This window comes from Polyodon spathula, chromosome 19 (genome assembly GCF_017654505.1).
Source record: "Polyodon spathula isolate WHYD16114869_AA chromosome 19, ASM1765450v1, whole genome shotgun sequence".
Taxonomy (NCBI): domain Eukaryota; kingdom Metazoa; phylum Chordata; class Actinopteri; order Acipenseriformes; family Polyodontidae; genus Polyodon; species Polyodon spathula.
Genome location: NC_054552.1, coordinates 12,806,991 through 12,826,341, shown reverse-complemented (window position 1 = coordinate 12,826,341; position 19,351 = coordinate 12,806,991). Strand labels below are relative to the sequence as shown.

Here is a 19,351-nt window from a genome sequence, read left to right as displayed (position 1 = left end):
AAAATATCAGAATATCCAAACACTTTTTTTTTTTTTTTTACAGACAAACAAAAAAAAGAGTCTGTCAGAATTTTTTTTTTTAATCTGTGTGAGATTTTATCTATATTGCCACAGAGGTTGGTGGCAGGATTTAGGACTGCTACCCACCAGACGCGATTCAGCAAGCGAACCTGTGCAGCGATGGGATGAAATGAAGAGAACCTGAACTTCTGATAAATATCTTTCACACCACAAGCAACACGACAAGTGGCACTGGAGCGACGTGAATAGGATTGAATTCTATTTTTGCAATTTGTGGCTCGTCAACTAGAGCATTGAGCAATCAGAGAACAGCTTCAATTCATGTGGTCCACCAGGTCAGTGAAGCAACATCCAAAATGACGGCAGAAAAAAATTCATACTTGCTGTGGATAAATACCCAGAGCTTTACGACAAAGGTCATCACAATTACAAAGATACAGAGATGAAAGATAATATATTGCGAAGGAACTGGATATTCCAGGTATGTACAATTTATTGCCGTATGTGTTGAAATACCGTCAGAGAAGACACTCACAATTTCCACATCATGTTGATGAATATGTAACAGTCTTGATCAGTTTTGTCAACAACAATTTTGAACAGTTGTATAGATCTGGCAGTTATCAAACCTGTCGCATAGCCTCTGTATCGCTTCTGGTGTGTATGGTCATGTCGCTGCGAAAGTTTTTGTTGCCCAATTAAAAAACACACGATTTAACTACTATATTGCTTTCTTTGTTTTGTAGTCATTCATGAGGGTAAAGTAAGGCCTTTCTTACTTCTGGGATATTTTTCAACTTTAATACAGTGCTACAAATAATGGCTTTAATAACGCTTTGTAAAAGAATACCGAACAACCATCTCAATCTTGAATGACTATACAAACATGAAAATCCCTTGTTCATTAGTCTATAACGAGCTATATATATATATATACACACACACACACACACAGACACAGACACAGACACACACACACACAGACACAGACACACACACACACACAGTGGCTTGCGAAAGTATTGACCCCCCTTGGCATTTTTCCTATTTTGTTGCCTTACAACCTGGAATTAAAATGGATTTTTTGGGGGTTTGTATCATTTGATTTACACAACATGCCTACCACTTTGAAGATGCAAAATATTTAAGAAATAAGACAAAAAAACAGAAAACTTGAGCATGCATAACTATTCACCCCCCCAAAGTCAATACTTTGTAGAGCCACCTTTTGCAGCAATTACAGCTGCAAGTCTCTTGGGGTATGTATCTATAAGCTTGGCACATCTAGCCACTGGGATTTTTGCCCATTCTTCAAGGCAAAACTGCTTTAGCTCCTTCAAGTTGGATGGGTTCCGCTGGTGTACAGCAATCTTTAAGTCATACCACAGATTCTCAATTGGATTGAGGTCTGGGCTTTGACTAGGCCATTCCAAGACATTTAAATGTTTCCCCTTAAACCACTCGAGTGTTGCTTTAGCAGTATCTTAGGGTCATTGTCCTGCTGGAAGGTGAACCTCCGTCCCAGTCTCAAATCTCCGGAAGACTGAAACAGGTTTCCCTCAAGAATTTCCCTGTATTTAGCGCCATCCATCATTCCTTCAATTCTGACCAGTTTCCCAGTCCCTGCCGATGAAAAACATCCCCACAGCATGATGCTGCCACCACCATGCTTCACTGTGGGGATGGTGTTCTCGGGGTGATGAAAGGTGTTGGGTTTGCGCCAGACATAGCGTTTTCCTTGATGGCCAAAAAGCTCAATTTTAGTCTCATCTGACTAGAGTACCTTCTTCCATATGTTTGGGGAGTCTCCCACATGCCTTTTGGTGAACACCAAACGTGTTTGCTTATTTTTTTCTTTAAGCAATGGCTTTTTTCTGGCCACTCTTCCGTAAAGCCCAGCTCTGTGGAGTGTATGGCTTAAAGTGGTTCTATGGACAGATACTCCAATCTCCGCTGTGGAGCTTTGCAGCTCCTTCTGGGTTATCTCTGGTCTCTTTGTTGCCTCTCTGATTAATGCCCTCCTTGCCTGGTCCGTGAGTTTTGGTGGGGGGGGGCCCTCTCTTGCCAGGTTTGTTGTGGTGCCATATTCTTTCCATTTTTTAATAATGGCTTTAAAATGTTCAAAGTTTCGGATATTTTTTTATAACCCAACCCTGATCTGCACTTCTCCACAACTTTGTCCCTGGCCTGTTTGGAGAGCTCCTTGGTCTTCATGGTGCCGCTTGATTGGTGGTGCCCCTTGCTTAGTGGTGTTGCAGACTCTGGGGCCTTTCAGAACAGGTGTATATATATACTGAGATCATGTGACAGATCATGTGACACTTAGAATACATATGCACACACTACTTTTCCTCCTATTTATTTTTTAGAATTTTTTTAAACAAGTTATTTTTTTAATTTCACTTCACCAATTTGGACTATTTTGTGTATGTCCATTACATGAAATCCAAGTAAAAATCCATTTAAATTCCAGGTTGTAAGGCCACAAAATAGGAAAAATGCCAAGGGGGGTCAATACTTTCGCAAGCCACTGTATGTGTGTGTGTGTATATATATATATATATATATATATATATATATATATATATATATATATATACACACATATATATATATATATACACACACACACACACACACACACCACACACACACACACACACATATATATATATATATATATATATATATATATATATATATATATATATATATATATATATATATATATATATATATATTTACACACACACACACACACACACACACAAGTTGAGTACTACCACAAAGCATATTTTAAAATGAAAATACAGGTCTGCTATAACATGCGTTTCCTTCAAAACTTAACACTTGAGACCTATATAACCTCTCCCCTCTCCCTACCTGTGCTGTGTCTCCAGTTTCTGCTCCAGTTTCTGTTGGCACAGGACAGCATGCTTGCGTTTGAGTGCCTGCTCGAAGCCGGGCTTGGCTTGCAGTGCGTGGTCATAGCAGAGGACTGAGTGGTTATACTCCCCCAGCATCTGAGGAGACAGAGAGAGATAAATTCCTGGGTCTGACTATCAGTGTGTCAGGGAGCTTCAACCTGGCAATAAATACATTAAAAGAAAAAGAATTAGGCCTCTACCCACTGATTCTTAATATTAAAAAAATGAGCACTAAAATACTGGGTTCACTTAAACCACAGCAACCCAAAATCCTACCAAAACAAAGCCCTGACAAACCAAGAGCTCAGCCAGCTAGCCATGAAGCGCGCTGCACTGAGGGGCACTGACATCAGTCAGCTTCTGGACCGCACTGCTAAAACAATGGCAATCAGAGTCAACCAAACTATACCTCACTCACTGGGACACAAACTAAAACATAAAACAAACTGGAATGCTATCAGGCCCTAAAAAGTGACTTTACCCTGGCAGAATACCTGGTACATACCAGGGATGGGTCAGTATACCAGTTTTTCAGTTTAGATACATTACAGTATTACCATTGCTTTTATTCTAAACCTCAATTCGGTTATACATCGGTTGACACATTTTTTCAACTGCAAACACGCTTCTTCTAAATCAAGCGATGGTACTTGCAGCCTTAGCAAAGTGTCTGAAGAAGATCCTTTTGTGAACAGGCACTGTCACATGCAGCTTTTAGAGAAGCGCCTTCTCCAAACCTTGCAGCGCAGAACACATTGTCAACGTGCTATATTTACATTTGTCTGTAATATCAACAGTCAGTTTAATGTAATAAATAAAAACTATACATCACTTATCATGGTTAGTACATTTTATTAATTTATTTTTTTAATAATTGATTTATTTATTTACTCTAGCGTTGACAAGGCTGTTCACGGCTTCATTCTATAATGATAAAATGTTGTTCGCCTCCGCTACAAGGTGGCAGCAGTAGTTTTAGTGGTTATTTGCATTACGATTAGCAGGTCACTCATGATCTTTGCAACATCCCTTTGGTTCACAGCTGCAGTCAGCCTCCCGCAGTAACATTTCAAAGCTATGCTGGGCTATGCAGAATCTGCACAGATTTCTGTGGGTGTTGGGTGTTAAGTGATGTCTAACAAAACTAGCAAAGATCTGTGACTGCAGCAGGATAGCCTCCTTATTATCAATGTAGTTTTGTTTAAACCAGTTGTAACAGTATTCCTGTATGTGTACATGTTTGCGTTTTAAGCAAAAGACCGATCATTTCCCAATTCTATTTGCCATCAGCTAAACAATTTATTTGTTTATTTAATTTTATACGTTAAAATGTTTTAACAAACTACAGCACCACCTCACTTTGAGCAAATAATAGATAAATACTGTTGTAGTATAACATAGTGTGTACAACTTTATTTTTTTATTTTTTTTTTTTTAATTATTATTCTGATTGTCTTTATAAAAAAAAGAAACGTACCGTGCATAGTAAAATACTAAATACCAAATGTTTAAATCATTCCATGAAATGAAGTGTGTTTTGTTGGTTTTATTTTTGTGAATTATGGTAATTTAAATGATTTTCATCAATCTTTCTTCATTTGAGCCTTTATTTGAAAACTTCATGATGTATACCGTGACTAAGGTTATCATACAGTGCAAATTTCATATCATCCCATCCCTAGTACACTCAGTGACCACCACCTGGCCTTCAAACAGGACAACACAGACAGTTGTAGCTGCCCAGAGACAAGAGACTATGTAATCACTGCGAACTGGTAAAAGACAGCGATGCACTTTGTATTACACTGCGGGGGGGGGGGGTATTGATTAGTTTGTTTATCTACCAGCATTCAGTTTTAAAAAAAGGAAGAAAAATGAAGACTCAAGAACTTAAAAAAAAAAATCATATTATCCTAGTCATGACAAATACTCCTGCTGTCAGATATATAGCAAAACTGCTCCTTGTCAAGATTTTAAAGGGTGTGTAAATGCAGCATTCTTGCTCAACTTACATGTAACACAATTTTGAAATTAAAATAGCAGTCTTATATTCCAGATGTACTATTTTCAGCTCAACCATGTTGGTTTATGGAGCAGTCTTTCCCCTGTGGTGCGCATTGCACAGTGTACTCACTGCATAGATGTTCCCCAGTGTGTAGTGGCTGGTCAGCAGGTCTGAGGTGATGTCGAGAGCTGTGTGGACCAGGATGGCAGCGTCGGCAGAGAAGTGAGCGCGATGCAGAACATTGGCCATGTTGACAAGAGCAATGTCCTTGTGCTGCCTGTAGGGGGAGACAGCAGGTATACAGTACTCCCTACATGGGATTATAGGGTTTACTCAGCACAGCCTGATGACTAATTGCAGATAAAACCTCCTTAAGGATTTCTTACAAGTATCTGTTCATTTCCTGTGCTACCTGGCAGTGTCTGTTCAATGGTCTAGCAGCAATCACACTATATGACCTTCAGGACAGAGAGTGAATAGATGCAAGAAAGCAACAGTATTAATTGTTGATCTGTAACGTTGCAAAACAGGTTAAGTCATGTGCTTTATCTCGTATAGTTTGGGCAAGAGGGCAGCAAAGCGAGATGAAATACTCAAGGATAACAGACTTCATATAAACAAAATGCAAAAACACACAAAACATAAAGATTGGTCTCTGCAAATACTAAAACATTAAAAAAAAAATGTTTAGAACATGCAGCATAGTTTGACGCATTCTACACACACACAAACAGGACACGATGTACCGGAATATTAAGAAATCCTCATGGTGACAGGTTCATTTCAATACAGGTTTTTTTTTTTTTTTTTTTACTATTGAATAACCTATACATCTTGAATTTAAGTGAATACTGGCCAATCCGTAACAGCGATTAGCTTGTAATCTTCAATTAAAGTAAAAAAAAAAAAAAAAAAAAACACTATTTCCATCACATATTACAGCTTGCCCATGTCAAGAAGTAGTTTGAAACGGAGTTTGGCCCAAGTAGTGACTCTGTATTGCAGTGTCGCTCCAGCAGCACCGTACCTGGGGGAGAAGTGCAGCGCCCTCATGGCACATTCCACCACCTGCCGCGGCTCGTTCTTCATCCGCCAGTAGAAGGCTGCCATGTTATACAGCACCCAGGAGGAGGAGTTCTGTGTGGGGTCAGGGCAGTGGTTACAGCGCATCTCTAAAACTAGCCCAGGCTTGACCAAAGTCTCCCTAGACCACAGAGAGACATTTCACCCCCTATTATAACAGCTTTCAGTGGCCCTGAAGACTGGATAAGTTGCATAGTGTGACGAAACTATTCTAACTCGAAGGACCCCCTTTGAGGAGTGCAACTCTACATATCACGATATGCAGGTCACGCAATGTGCAAAACCAAGGTTGTTCACCAGTGTGACAGAGAGAATGACGGACACGATTAGTGAATAACTGGGTCCCCAATTTATTTTATTTTTTTTTAAATAAGGACCATAAAAATGAACTTTAACCTCAATAAATGTATCCAGCACTAGCCAAACTATAATTATAGTGGTTCAGACACACCCATTTTTACATTCTTACTAATCTATTGGCTAGAAGTTTTTGTCACAAAATCTTAGAGCAAGTAGCAGGATTCTGAAAATTATAGCGTTACACGTCCCCAGGTGTTGCTACAACTGTTCAAATAACATACCTGTCACTATTAATTTCATTGTTAACATCCTGACAACTTTTTACACTTGTAACTTTAAAGTCTGTTTCAAAGATCTTTTCAAAATGGCAGCTGTAGTGCAACAAGGGTCGAATGCACCAATGTGGATTAAATAAAACTCAGTTTAGTGTTACACTAGGGTTAGTTGTTCTGGGGTTATGTTTTAATCACAGTTACACTGCACCACACAAATCTAAACCAGGATTAGTAAATCTTAGAATAAGCAAGTAATCCTAGATTTATGATTAGCAATCAGTCATATTTTGCATACACTGTATTTAGCAAATGTAAAAGTAATAGAAAATGTAAACAAAAAAGCATAAGAAAACATTGCATTCTATTAATTTTACTCATTATATACTATTTCTCTGCTCTTTCTGTGGCTTTCCTACACCCCTTAACCCGATCTCTAGTTATGGCGACAGAGTTGTCCTGGATTAATTCCGAATATCAATTAACTGTAAGAATAGCTTGTTTTACTTTAAAAAAAACTTGAAAATATAAATTTTTAGTGCAAAAGTGTTTTTGGCTACCTAAAGTGTCAAATTCTAATATATTTATTTTATTGTCCTTGATTACAATGTTTCAGGCAAAAAAGCTACAAAGTTATGGAAAGTATTAATTTACTGGAGACGATACTTTTAGAATGAGCATTAATTTAAGGCCACTAAAGTTGTCTGTCATCAACACCCGTGCATAAAGGGGTTCATTTGTAAACAAAAAGCTACCGATTCTTATAATTAAGTAGCTTCCATATAATGCGCTTCAAGTTGTATGTGCTTGAGGGTTTCATGCCTCATTGCTGGTGGCGGTAGCTGCCTGTCGACCTTTGCCTAACCCTGTTTTAATACAATATTCAGGTTTGAACTATACCAGCGGTGGGAAGACTAATCCGATGAACAGGAGAGACAAGCACTAGTTTAACATTTCGCCATTTGGGTTGTGAAAACAAAAATGGTATATTTTCTTACCCAATGATATCACCTCCTCAAATATATTTCGTTACAAAACACTTTCATTCAATTCATGGAATAGGAAAGCTTTGGTTATTTTTCATGTTATGTACATAGTTCTTTTTTGCAACATAAAATAACTCTTTTCCCCACCATACGGTTCATTGTAAACTGTATAATTCTCACCTGTCAGACAAGATACAGGACCTATGTATGTGTGACGAGTACGCCCATCCCTGTATTATTTGTGTATTATGATTTAAATGTATTGTTTTATTTAAAGAAAGTGACTACTATTATTGTTTTGCAGCGTGGATGGTGTTAAAATGACAGGGTAGACATCCCTAAAGCAGTGTGGACAATTTCACCATCCAGGTGAAATGACCCAGGAAATGCAAGACATTCTAAATTTATTTAACAAGTGTTGTACATTATATTGTTTTAAAATAGAAATTAAGTTTACTGTAACGCGTGTTTCATTCAAAACTGGATATCTGAACGCTACATAACAAAATTTTTGAATGATTGTGTTAACTACAATCACTTTAAGTGTTTCGAAAGAAATGTGTTCTAGTTAACAGGGGTTATTATTTTAAAACTTGATATCTGGTAATACACTGTTAATGAAACCTCTGTTTGCAAGCCATGCTTTCAGATAGTGTTGTACTTCCTGGAGGGTGAAACTGTCCTTAACCAACCAGCTGCTTTCCCCATTGACTCACATGACTTCAGTCAGTGTCCACCATTGTCGCAGAAACACATTTCCAGGCATCATGTTTTACATTTAAAATACGTTTGTTTCTTCCAAAACTGCACAATGGAGACTCTGAAGTGCAAAACATGTATGATTTATGGAGTTATTTAGTTATCTACTACCACTTTAAATGCAGCATTCTTTAAAACGAAATGAAAAGGAACCAGACAACTCTCTCTGCAGTACTGCAGGCGTCTCACCAGGTGCAGGGCCTCGTGAATGCGATGGCCCACCTCCTCCATACTCCTCCCCAGTCTCCAGGACAAGCAGCTGAAGATGGAGTCCTCCTGAGACAGGAGAGGGGTGGTCAGGTTCACTCTCTCCTGTACACCCTGGCAGGGGAGCGAGATGGAGAGAAAAATATTGAAACATATTCAAAATCTTTACAAAATATAACCTGAGTCACTCCCAAGGCTACCCGCTGCTTGGTTCTTTCCTTTATGCAACACTCTGGATCTGAATGTCCCATTCAATCAGATGCTGGGAGCTCAGTGGCAGCTGGCCCAGCACAGGTACAGGATGCAGCTGGCCTCAATGAAACAGACATGTGCAGTGTTTGAACAGTTGTGTTCATTATTTAGACATTTCTCAGTACAAATGTGTGGCTGAGGACTGTGCTTATGGTTGAGCTGGTTTTATGGTGTTGCTGCATTATACAGGACTGTCTGAAACGACCCTGCGTGTTGTATACAGAGAGAGTGCTCAGGACTTAAAACAACACTCACAATATGCAGGTATGACATCATACATGCAGAAGCAACTACAAATCCCAGTCAAGCTTCATTCAAGTACTATTTGGAGGACTATAAGGAATATGCAGTGTATCCCAATACAAACCTGAATATAATACAAATGATTAAAGTGTTTGATCCTTGGGGCACGTGCACCCAGGTGTTACTTTATGCTGCACTCACCCGCAGGTGCTGGAAGGCGTGGATACTGTAGGGCAGCTCCAGCATGTTGGCACAGTCAGGTTTCTCCAGGTCCGGGGGCAGAGGGGAGTTATGGTCCACATGGTCTTCTGGACTGCAGAGAGAAAAGGAGACGCAGCTCTCAATAAAAGGGCATCTTACTATCCGGAGCCAACAGCGCAGGCTCTTACTTCCAGCCTCTAGTTCCATGCACCTGTGGCAGGCAACTAAAGAAAACAGCATCTGAACAACTTCAATAAGAGCCACTCGGATGATTGCAAACATCAGAAAAATGTAAGAGGACTGTAACTCCTGGATTAGAGCGTGTGGAGAAAGCTGCCTGTTACACGCTAGAGAAACACTTAGAGCAGTGTCCCACAACCATTTCAATCTTTTATTAAAATGACCATTCGTCAGTGTCTGTTTAGTACATTCTTCCAGTTCTCTTCTGTGCACTTCTCAACACACAGGCCCTGCTTACACTCCAGTTTGTTTGCATTTCCTTGTGTGGACCCTTATGAAAGTTTTCCATAAACTAAGCATAGCAAAGTGTAATAAAGCTCAGTCATGGGTGGTAAAAGCATAGGTAAGCATTGTAAAGCCCAGAGGTATGGTAAAGTAGGGTTGGGATGATTTACAACAACTCGGTAATATCATATCAAACAAAAAATTAAAAAATTGCGTTATAAAAATAAAAATAATTACTGAGTCATCAGAAATGTACACCATTTTATTTATTATGATGCTTTTTAATGACATCTAAGTTTACTATAATATTTTTGGTTTAATCTTTCCACAAGTAATTCAAAGTATTCCATTTGCTCTAGTAATATTGAATCAGTACGTCTTGTTGTGTATTGGAGCAGCCGCCACTTCCACCCTAACGATGACCCAGTGGTTGTGAGGCTTTCACAAGATTTTCTTGAAAAAAGGCGGTGAGCAAAAGGAAGGGTGAAAGAGGTTAGAGCGGGGAGGTGAAGGATAAGGAGACAGGGAAATGTTTTAGTAATGTTTAATAATATATAGTTCATATACAGACGTGCTCAAATTTGTTGGTACCCTTACAGCTCATTGAAATCATGCTTCATTCCTCCTGAAAAGTGGTGAAATTAAAAGCTATTTTATCATGTATACTTGCTTGCCTTTGGTATGTCATAGAATAAAGCAAAGTAGCTGTGAAAAGAGATGAATTATTGCTTATTCTACAAAGATATTCTAAAATGGCCTGGACACATTTGTTGGTATCCCTTAGAAAAAATAATAAATAACTGGATTATAGTGATATTTCAAACTAATTAGTTTCTTTAATTAGTATCATACATGTCTCCAATCTTGTAATCAGTCATCCAGCCTATTTAAATGGAGAAAAGCAGTCACTGTGCTGTTTGGTATCATTGTGTGTACTGAACATGGACCAGAGAAAGCAAAGGAGAGAGTTGTCTAAGGAGATAAGAAAGAAAATAATAGACAAGCATGGTAAAGGTTAAAGGCTACAAGACCATCTCCAAGCAGTTTGATGATCCTGTGACAACAGTTGCAAATATTATTAAGAAGTTTAAGGTCCATGGAACTGTAGGCAACCTCCCTGGGCGCGGCCGCAAGAGGAAAATTGACCCCAGATTGAACAGAAGGATAGTGTGAATGGTAGAAAAGTACCAAGTATAACTGCCAAAGAGATACAAGCTGAACTCCAAGGTGAAGTTACGTCAGTTTCTGATCGCACCATCCGTCGCTTTTTGAGCGAAAGTGGGCTCCATGGAAGAAGACCCAGGAGGACTCCACTAAAAAAGGCAGACTGGAATTTGCTAAAAGGCATATTGACAAGCCACAGTCCTTCTGGGTGAATGTCCTTTGGACAGATGAGTCAAAACTGGAGCTTTTTGGCAAGTCACATCAGCTCTATGTTCACAGACGAAAAAATTAAGCTTCCAAAGAAAAGAACACCATACCTACAGTGAAACATGGAGGAGGTTCGGTTATGTTTTGGGGCTGCTTTGCTGCGTCTGGCACAGGGTGCCTTGAATCTGTGCAGGGCACAATGAAATCAAGACTATCAAGGCATTCTGGAGCGAAACGTATGGCCCAGTGCCAGAAAGCTCTGTCTCAGTCGCAGATCATGGGTCCTCCAACAGGATAATGACCCTAAACACACAGCTAAAAGCATCCAAGAATGGATAACAACAAAACATTGGACTATTCCGAAGTGGCCTTCTATGAGTCCTGATCTGAATCCTATCGAACATCTATGGAAAGAGCTGAAACGTGCAGTCTGGAGAAGGCACCCATCAAACCTGAGACAGCTGGAGCAGTTTGCTCAGGAAGAGTGAGCCAAACTACCTGTTAACAGGTGCAGAAGTCTCATTGAGAGCTACAGAAAACATTTGATTGCAGTGACTGCCTCTAAAGGTTGTGCAACAAAATATTAGGTTAGCGACCCCATCATTTGTACATGTCATTTTCATTTGTTTTATTGTTTACAATACTATGTTGAATAAAAAATCAAAAGCAAAGTCTGATTTCTATTAAATATGGAATAAACAATGGTGGATGCCAATTACTTTTGTCAGTTTCAAGTTATGTCACAGAAAATTGTGCATTCTTCGTTTTTTGTGGAGGGGTACCAACAAATTTGAGCACATCTGTATGTACACACACACACACACGTGTATTGTTATATTGTTAGAAATTGCTTTGGTAATACAGTCTTGCCAATAAAGCACATCTGAATTAAAAGCAGCAGTGAGCACCCTCGTTCAAATCAGCTTCACAAAAAAGAAAACAAGTTCAGCATCTATTTCAGTATTCTTGGAGAAAATGGAGGTTCCCTATGTGCAAAATATGTTACCAACAGAAAACAATTGTATACTATTTTAGAAAATTGCAGGAAGGCTATGTGTTTTACATAAGAACATAAAAAGGTGTCAAACAAGAGGAGGCCATTCGGCCCATCTTGCTCATTTCTTTGTTAGTAGCTTAATGATCCCAAAATCTCATCAAGTAGCTTCTTGAAGGATCCCAGGGCATCAACGTTGACAACATTACTAGGGAGATGGTTCTAGACTCCCACAATTCTCTGTGAAAAAAAGTCCCTCCTATTTTCTGTTCTGGATGCCCCTTTATCTAATCTCCATTTGTGACCCCTGGTCCTTGTTTCTTATTTCAGGTCGAAAAAGTCCCCTAGTTCGACACTTGAACCTTTTAAAATTTTGAATACTTGAATCAGATCGCTGTGTAGTCTTCTTTGCTCAAGACTGAATAGAGTCAATTCTTTTAGCCTGTCTGCATATGACATGCCTTTTAAACCCGGAATAACTCTGGTCGCTGTTCTTTGCACTCTTTCTAGAGCAGCAATATCCTTTTTGTAGCAGGTGACCAGAACTGAACACAGTATTCTAGATGAGGTCTTACTAATGCATTGTACAGTTTTAACATTACTTCCCTTGATTTAAATTCAACACTTTTCACTATATATCCAAGTATTTTGTTGGCTATTTTTATAGCTTCCCCACATTGTCCAGATTAAGACATTTCTGAGCCAACATAAACTCCTAGATCATTTTCATAGATTCTTTCTTCAATTTCAGTATCTCCCATATGGTACTTATAATGGACATTTGTATTGCCTGTTTGCAGTACCTTGCACTTCTCTATTAAATGTCATTTGCCATGTGTCTGCCCAGTTCTGAATGCTGTCTAGCTCATTTTGAATGACCTTTTATGCTGTAACGGTGTTTGCCACTCCTATTTTTGTGTCGTCTGCAAATGTAAGTTTGCTAAACTATAACAGACTCTAATGTGGTGATCTTGCAGCTACGAATACACTGTAAACTGTTCTATGTAAATTTAAAATGTATGCATTATTTCTTTATCATGTGCAGTATATGCAAGGTACTGTATGGTATCACATAATGTTAATGTGGCAACATGAGCTATTTTGTTGTTTTGTGTATATTAAGTAGTTGAGTAAAAATAAAGTGCGCTAAATTAGTTTTAACTTAATAATCTTCTATTATTTCCGAATTCTACAGCAATATGTACAGAGAAGGCATGATTTATTTTGTGCATTATCATTATTTACAGTAGCCTACAGGCTAAACTAAAAGAAATGCACTGTGTATTCATTTGATTTTACTATTTGTATACTATACAGGCATTCTTAATGCAATGTGTACACATCACAGAAATTGTATTTTAGTGAAAATGGAAAATTCATTTAAAATAAATTGAGCAGTATAAATGTGCACATGTTTTGTAAATGTATTTATTTATTATTTAAACCAGCCACTTCATTATCCCAGGTAACCTGGCCTCGGTTTAGCGACTGTATTTGACTGTATTTTATATTTGTATAACCAGCAGAATCTAAATGAGCAAACACCACGATAATTGCAATTATCGCTTTTTTTATCCCACAATTATCATTTCAGAGATTTTCAATATTGTCTCAAACCTATGATAAAGTGTCTTAAAAAACATGGCACACCACGGTAAACTATGGTTAAAGCAGAGTATAACCATTGGGAAAGCATAGCAAAACTGCTAAATTACTGTCAAACTTTTATAAGGGGATATAAGGAGGGACACGCTTTGTAACTGGAAGCCGGCTACTGTTTGCAGCAGTACGAGGTTATGGGTGCAGAATGTAAAACAAAGTGGACTTTTACCCAGATGGCGTTTGTTAAGCCAATATCACAACTACAGCTATCCGCACTGGGTCACGGAGTAAAAATTTTCTGAAACCTACACAAACTACATGGGGCTCTACAGTTGTGAATGTTAACACATTCAATGGAGTTTATTTTGGTTGTAGCCAATATGACTTTGAAGGTGCTGTACTGCCCCCTGCTGGTACCTGATGTCTTTGCTCTCCAGTGAGATGTAGGTTCCATCGTAGAGGTCTAGGTCTCCCAGAGGAACCTTGGCTTTGATGCAGTCCAGGTCCTCTTTGTAGTGCCTCTGCTCCAATCCTGTGTCCCGGTCCTCATTATCCTCAATATGAATCTTCTGTGCCACCAGCTGCTTCTACAGCAGAGAACAGGAGAGGAGGCACAGCAGTCAGCACTGTTATTCGGTGTTCCAGAACCCCCTGCCGAGTTCACAAGGGACAATACTTTACCTTCGCTGTATCCTGTGTTATCTATATCGCAGCAATATATTTTTCAACATAATGCTGTTTTGATATTTTTATTCACACATCATTGGTAAATCAACTAGGAGAAAAAGAACTTCTGTTAGAAGGATTGCTCGCTATGCATCCAGTTCATTCTCCCTCTTGCAACACTGCTGGTGCACGGATTGAAATGAGTGACATATTGTGGGAAATAAAAACCAGAACTGTTGCAGGGGGGAGTATGATCTGGACACACTGTGATCCTTATAGGAGAAATGAGTTTTCTCCTGGACAATGCTCACAAGTAAATATTGAGAAAGGTATTCTCCAGCTGATTTATCATGTGTGATTAAATATTTTAAAAGAAACATAATGCTGTGATGCAGACAAGACAAGCAGTGATTGGTAATGTGTTTCTTGTAAACACTGCAGGATGTTCTATAACCCAAATACAAGTGACTAAAACTGTGTCAGATGGATATATCCCTGTCATGGTTATGACAACTAAACTAGAGCCTTCTATTATAAAAATGTGCCTCCCCATGACAGACATCTAGCAGAATGTACAAATGTAAGTGTGACATACATCTTATATCCCCAAACTGCAACTCTCAATAACTTGATGCTAATGGATGTACTTATCAAGATTGGGAAGAAACAGGTGTCAAATGTATCTCTGCACCGCCCCATGTTTGCATAAATGCCCTTTGCTGCTGAAATCTACTGTGTTTGTGCTCAGGACTTGACATATTTGAGGCTAATCATCTTTTGATATGGTTCTGCCAAATTTGAGAACCATGTTTTTTTTTTTGTTTTTTTTTTAGGAATTTGCTTAGGAGTGTTAAGAACTCTGCACACTGGACATGATGCAATAAGTTAACATCTCGTACGACACAACGCACCACAACAAAAAAAAAATAAAACATGTATTTTTGGTATGAGCCATTCACACTCCCAGTGATGCGATGGGCAGCACTGAACAATGTTAAAAAAAAATAGAATTGGTGTCTATTTTTGTGATTCTGTCGCGTGCCAACTAGGGAACTGACCAATGAGGAAAATGAGGACCAATTTAAGTACTAAAGCACACATTTAATAAACAAAACAGGGCATAAACAAAAGGCCAAAATAAAGATTTAACAAAACACAATGTCAGGCTGGGCATGTGCCTTCATTGAAGGTCCATCCATCACCTTCTCCTCTCCCAGACAGAGGATTTCTAGCAGTTTTTACGCAGATGGACACTCCCCAATTAGCACCAATTCGCACTAACTGGAGAGTGTCCACACCTGTGATTGCTGGCAGAGACATTAACCCTGTCCCTGCCACACTGTACAATAAAGGACACAACAATTATAGACACAGCAATGAGGGAGAACATCTGGCAGATATAGCTGGTGTGTATGATTAATTTACCTTTACTGAAATAAGTATTCTGAAAAGCTACAATGTATTCTACATTTTTATTAGCTGCATAACAGGACTCATACATGTGATTTTTTTCCAGCTGATGACACAATCAGATGAGAGTCGCTTATCACACTGCGCGCACCTGTCACCACTGATGTCGCAGCGAAAGTAGCATTTTATCGCAGGACAAATCGGATCGCGTCTAGTGTGTGGAAACCTTAACACTGAGCCACTGCAGTTTCAAATTCCTTGAGAACTGATCATTGCAACTTAAACCCACATACTCTCAAAAGCTCAGTCTCGTGTGCTTTCCCAATCTGATATTGTTCCTGCTCATCAGAAGTAAGTGTAAGGAAGTCAGTGTGTGTACACAGACACTATGATGGTAGGAATTAGGCAAAATCTAGAGCATATATTTGTGTGTTGACTGTGTGTTGTTCCATCTCCAAGCACCCTGGCTTGTGTTGCAGGATGCAGAGCACTGGTCTTGCAATGCTTATTTCCTGGACATTGTATGAAGGTACCTCCAGTTCCTTGAGGTAGCTCACTCTGGTCTCTTGTCGCATGAAAATCACCAGGTCGTGGGGATGTTTCAAGTTCAGTGGCGAATCCACCTGCAAAACAGAACAGCAAAGGCAAACAGAGATGAGCAGAGCCAGGCAGGATATCTGAGAAAGAACTGGATACCGGTTCCAAAAGGGGGACACAACATTGTTCTTATGGCAATGTAGTCATGTTCGGGGAATTAACATTGTAAAGATATTTCGGAATGAACTAAATCCAAGCCCCCAGGTGAAATTAAACTGTTCTGTTCTCTGGGGTTTATACTCTGTTACCATTCCAATGATAACATTTGTTTGATATTTTTCTTGGATAAGCCATTGAAAATTGAGTGTTTTCTAATGAGTTCAGCCAAAAATGCATTTTCTTGCCTTTGTAATTAAACACTTTCCATATATTTATATTTATGAAACGTTGTCAGAGGTAGGTTAGTTGTCAGATAGAAGGCTCTATCATCTTAACTATAATCTTGTCTGTCCAGGGAGGCTGCACAATCCACCACTCCTGTGCTTGCATCTTTTTATTAGTGTAGCACTATTACCACTGTAATTGATATATTTAAATGTACACTTCGGTGACAATGAATACTGTGACTACTAAAACATGTGTTTAAAATAATAATTCATTCATAGTGTATTTAGGAGACTTACAACAATGACTATATTACTAGTGTCCGACAGCAGTTAACTGTTAACCTGTACAGCAGGTAAACAAACAGCAGTGGAGACTGACCACCTGCTTGTCTAATTTGTAAAAACTGCTATTTGGTACAAATCCATATATCTGCAACACTTCGGTGCAGGGAGTCTCCGTGCACCTCCTGTCAACAGACCGCATTTCCTCCTTCTGAGCTTTCTCAGCCCCTGTTTTCAGTCGTGACACTCCGCACCTCTTAACAACAACACATGATTCAAACCAGTAGTATTCTCAGCTGAAATACATTCCCAATGAAAAACTCTTGTGCCGTTGCACCGACAGCTTCTCATACAAGGTCCGGGATACACTTTCCCTGGTGGCCATCCAGTGACAGCCCAACTCTCGCAAATCTCCGGGCGCAGACCCTACCCTGCACTGATTCTCACAAGCTCCCTACCTGCTGCTGGATCTTGCCATCCTCGGTCACTACCCAGTGTGTGGTGGCTGCGCTGGGCTCTGCAAGGACACAGCTCAGAAAGATCAGAGCCCCTCCAAGTCCAGTGACTCTGCCCGGGAATCTGAAGCAAAATATGGGCACAAAATTCCCCCTCCTGTAATTCGCCATCTTCCGTCTCCATGAGGAAACTAGGAAACAGGAAACGGAAGCTTATACCTGAAAAGGAAGTGAGGTGAGGAATAAAAACGCCAGGCTGGTACATGAAACGGGTATAGAAATACAAATTGCGACAGAGTAGTTAACTTACATTACCCCATGTTAGTACTGAACCTCCTGTATTTAAGGGTCCATATGTCCGGTAGAGTTGAATGAAAGTATTTAAAAATAACTGTAATGGGCCAATGCATGAGTAAGCGCATGCGTCTGACCTAACAAAAACAAGCAGGATTGGATTGATAATAATGCTAAACGCATCTTGGAATAGCAGTCCATTCAATCACGGGTTTAGTTTTAAATCTTTGAAATACAATATATTTGATATCTGGGGTCAATAACTGCGAAAACATTTAGGTGCCACGTGGAGCAACAATAAATTAATTATTACGTTTTAACAAAATAATTATTTCATTATAACGTAATAATTATCTCGTGAAAACAGAAAAAGAAACTGCATTTTTATCAGGCTTCAGAACATCACGCAGACTGATATCTCAGGAGCACAAGTAGAAATTCAAAAATCGGAATCTGTCAGGTATATATGTGTGTGTGTGTGTTGCCTATAGCAAGTCTACACCCCCTTTTCACGTTTTGTTTGTCAGTGCCTCAAAGTTTCATGCATTTAAATGAGGATTTTATTTCCACTTATCAGCACACCATACTCCACATTGTTAAGGGGAAAAAGTTTTTATTGAGAAAAAAATTATATATTAAAAATATAAAACTGAAAGATCATGATTGGATAAGTCCCCGTCCGTCCGTCCCCCCTTACAGCTGCCACCACCATGCTTCACAGTAGGGATGGTGTTCTTTGGGTGATGCGCTGTGTTGGGTTTGCGCCAAACAAAATGCTTTGCATTTAGGCTAAAAAGTTCTATTTTAGTTTTATCAGACCACAAAACTTTTTGCCACATGGTAACAGAATCTCCTGGGTGTTTTTTTTTTTTTTTTTTTGCATACTTCGAACAGGATTCAAGGTGGGCTTTCTTGAGTGATGGCTTCCTTCTTGCCACCCTAGCATACAGGCCAGATTTGTGGAGTGCTTGGGATATTGTTGTTACATGCACACTTTGACTAGTCTTGGCCATAAAAGCCTGTAGCTTTTGCAAAGTTGCCATTGGCCTCTTGGTAGCCTCTCTGATCAGTCTCCTTCTTGCTCGGTCATCCAGTTTGGAGGGACGGTCTGATCTAGGCAGGGTCTTGGTGGTGCCATACACCTTCCACTTCTTAATAATCATCTTGACCATGCTCCAAGGCATATCCAAGGCCTTTGATATTGTTTTTATACCCATCCCCTGATCTGTGCCTTTCAACAACTTTGTTCCCGAGTTCTTTTGAAGGTGCCTTGGTGCTCATGGTTGAGGCTTTGCTTTAAATTGCATTACCCGCAGAGGGAACCTACAGGAACTGCTGAATTTATCCTGAAATCATGTGAATCACTACAATTTAACACAGGTGGAGGCCACTTAACTTGGTGTGTGGTTTTGAAGGAGATTGGTGCTAACTGAGCTAATTTAGGATTGCTATTACAAGGGGGGTGGACACTTATCCAGCCAAGCTATTTCAGTTTTTATTTTTAATTAATTTTCTGCAAATTTCTAGAATATTTTTTTCACTTGGAAGTTGTGGGGTAGGATGTGTAGATAAATGATACATTTTAATTCCGGGCTATAAGGCAACAAAAGGTGAAAATTTTGAAGGGGTGTGC

The 19,351-nt window shown here is 39.3% G+C and overlaps 1 protein-coding gene across 1 annotated transcript in view; it reads right to left on the bottom strand.

Moving 5' to 3' along the window:
* LOC121294571 (tetratricopeptide repeat protein 17-like) overlaps positions 1-17,636 on the bottom strand; it is a 62,459-nt gene extending 44,823 nt beyond the window's left edge. Inside the window, exons 1-8 of the mRNA XM_041218366.1 lie at positions 17,428-17,636; positions 16,298-16,387; positions 14,106-14,275; positions 9,257-9,368; positions 8,543-8,674; positions 5,981-6,090; positions 5,083-5,230; positions 2,905-3,044 (exon numbers count right to left, since the gene is read on the bottom strand). Coding sequence (XP_041074300.1) covers positions 2,905-3,044; positions 5,083-5,230; positions 5,981-6,090; positions 8,543-8,674; positions 9,257-9,368; positions 14,106-14,275; positions 16,298-16,387; positions 17,428-17,595 — 1,070 coding nt within the window. The 5' untranslated portion in view covers positions 17,596-17,636. The remainder of the gene's footprint in view (positions 1-2,904; positions 3,045-5,082; positions 5,231-5,980; positions 6,091-8,542; positions 8,675-9,256; positions 9,369-14,105; positions 14,276-16,297; positions 16,388-17,427) is intronic.
* Between the last annotated feature and the right edge of the window lie 1,715 nt (positions 17,637-19,351).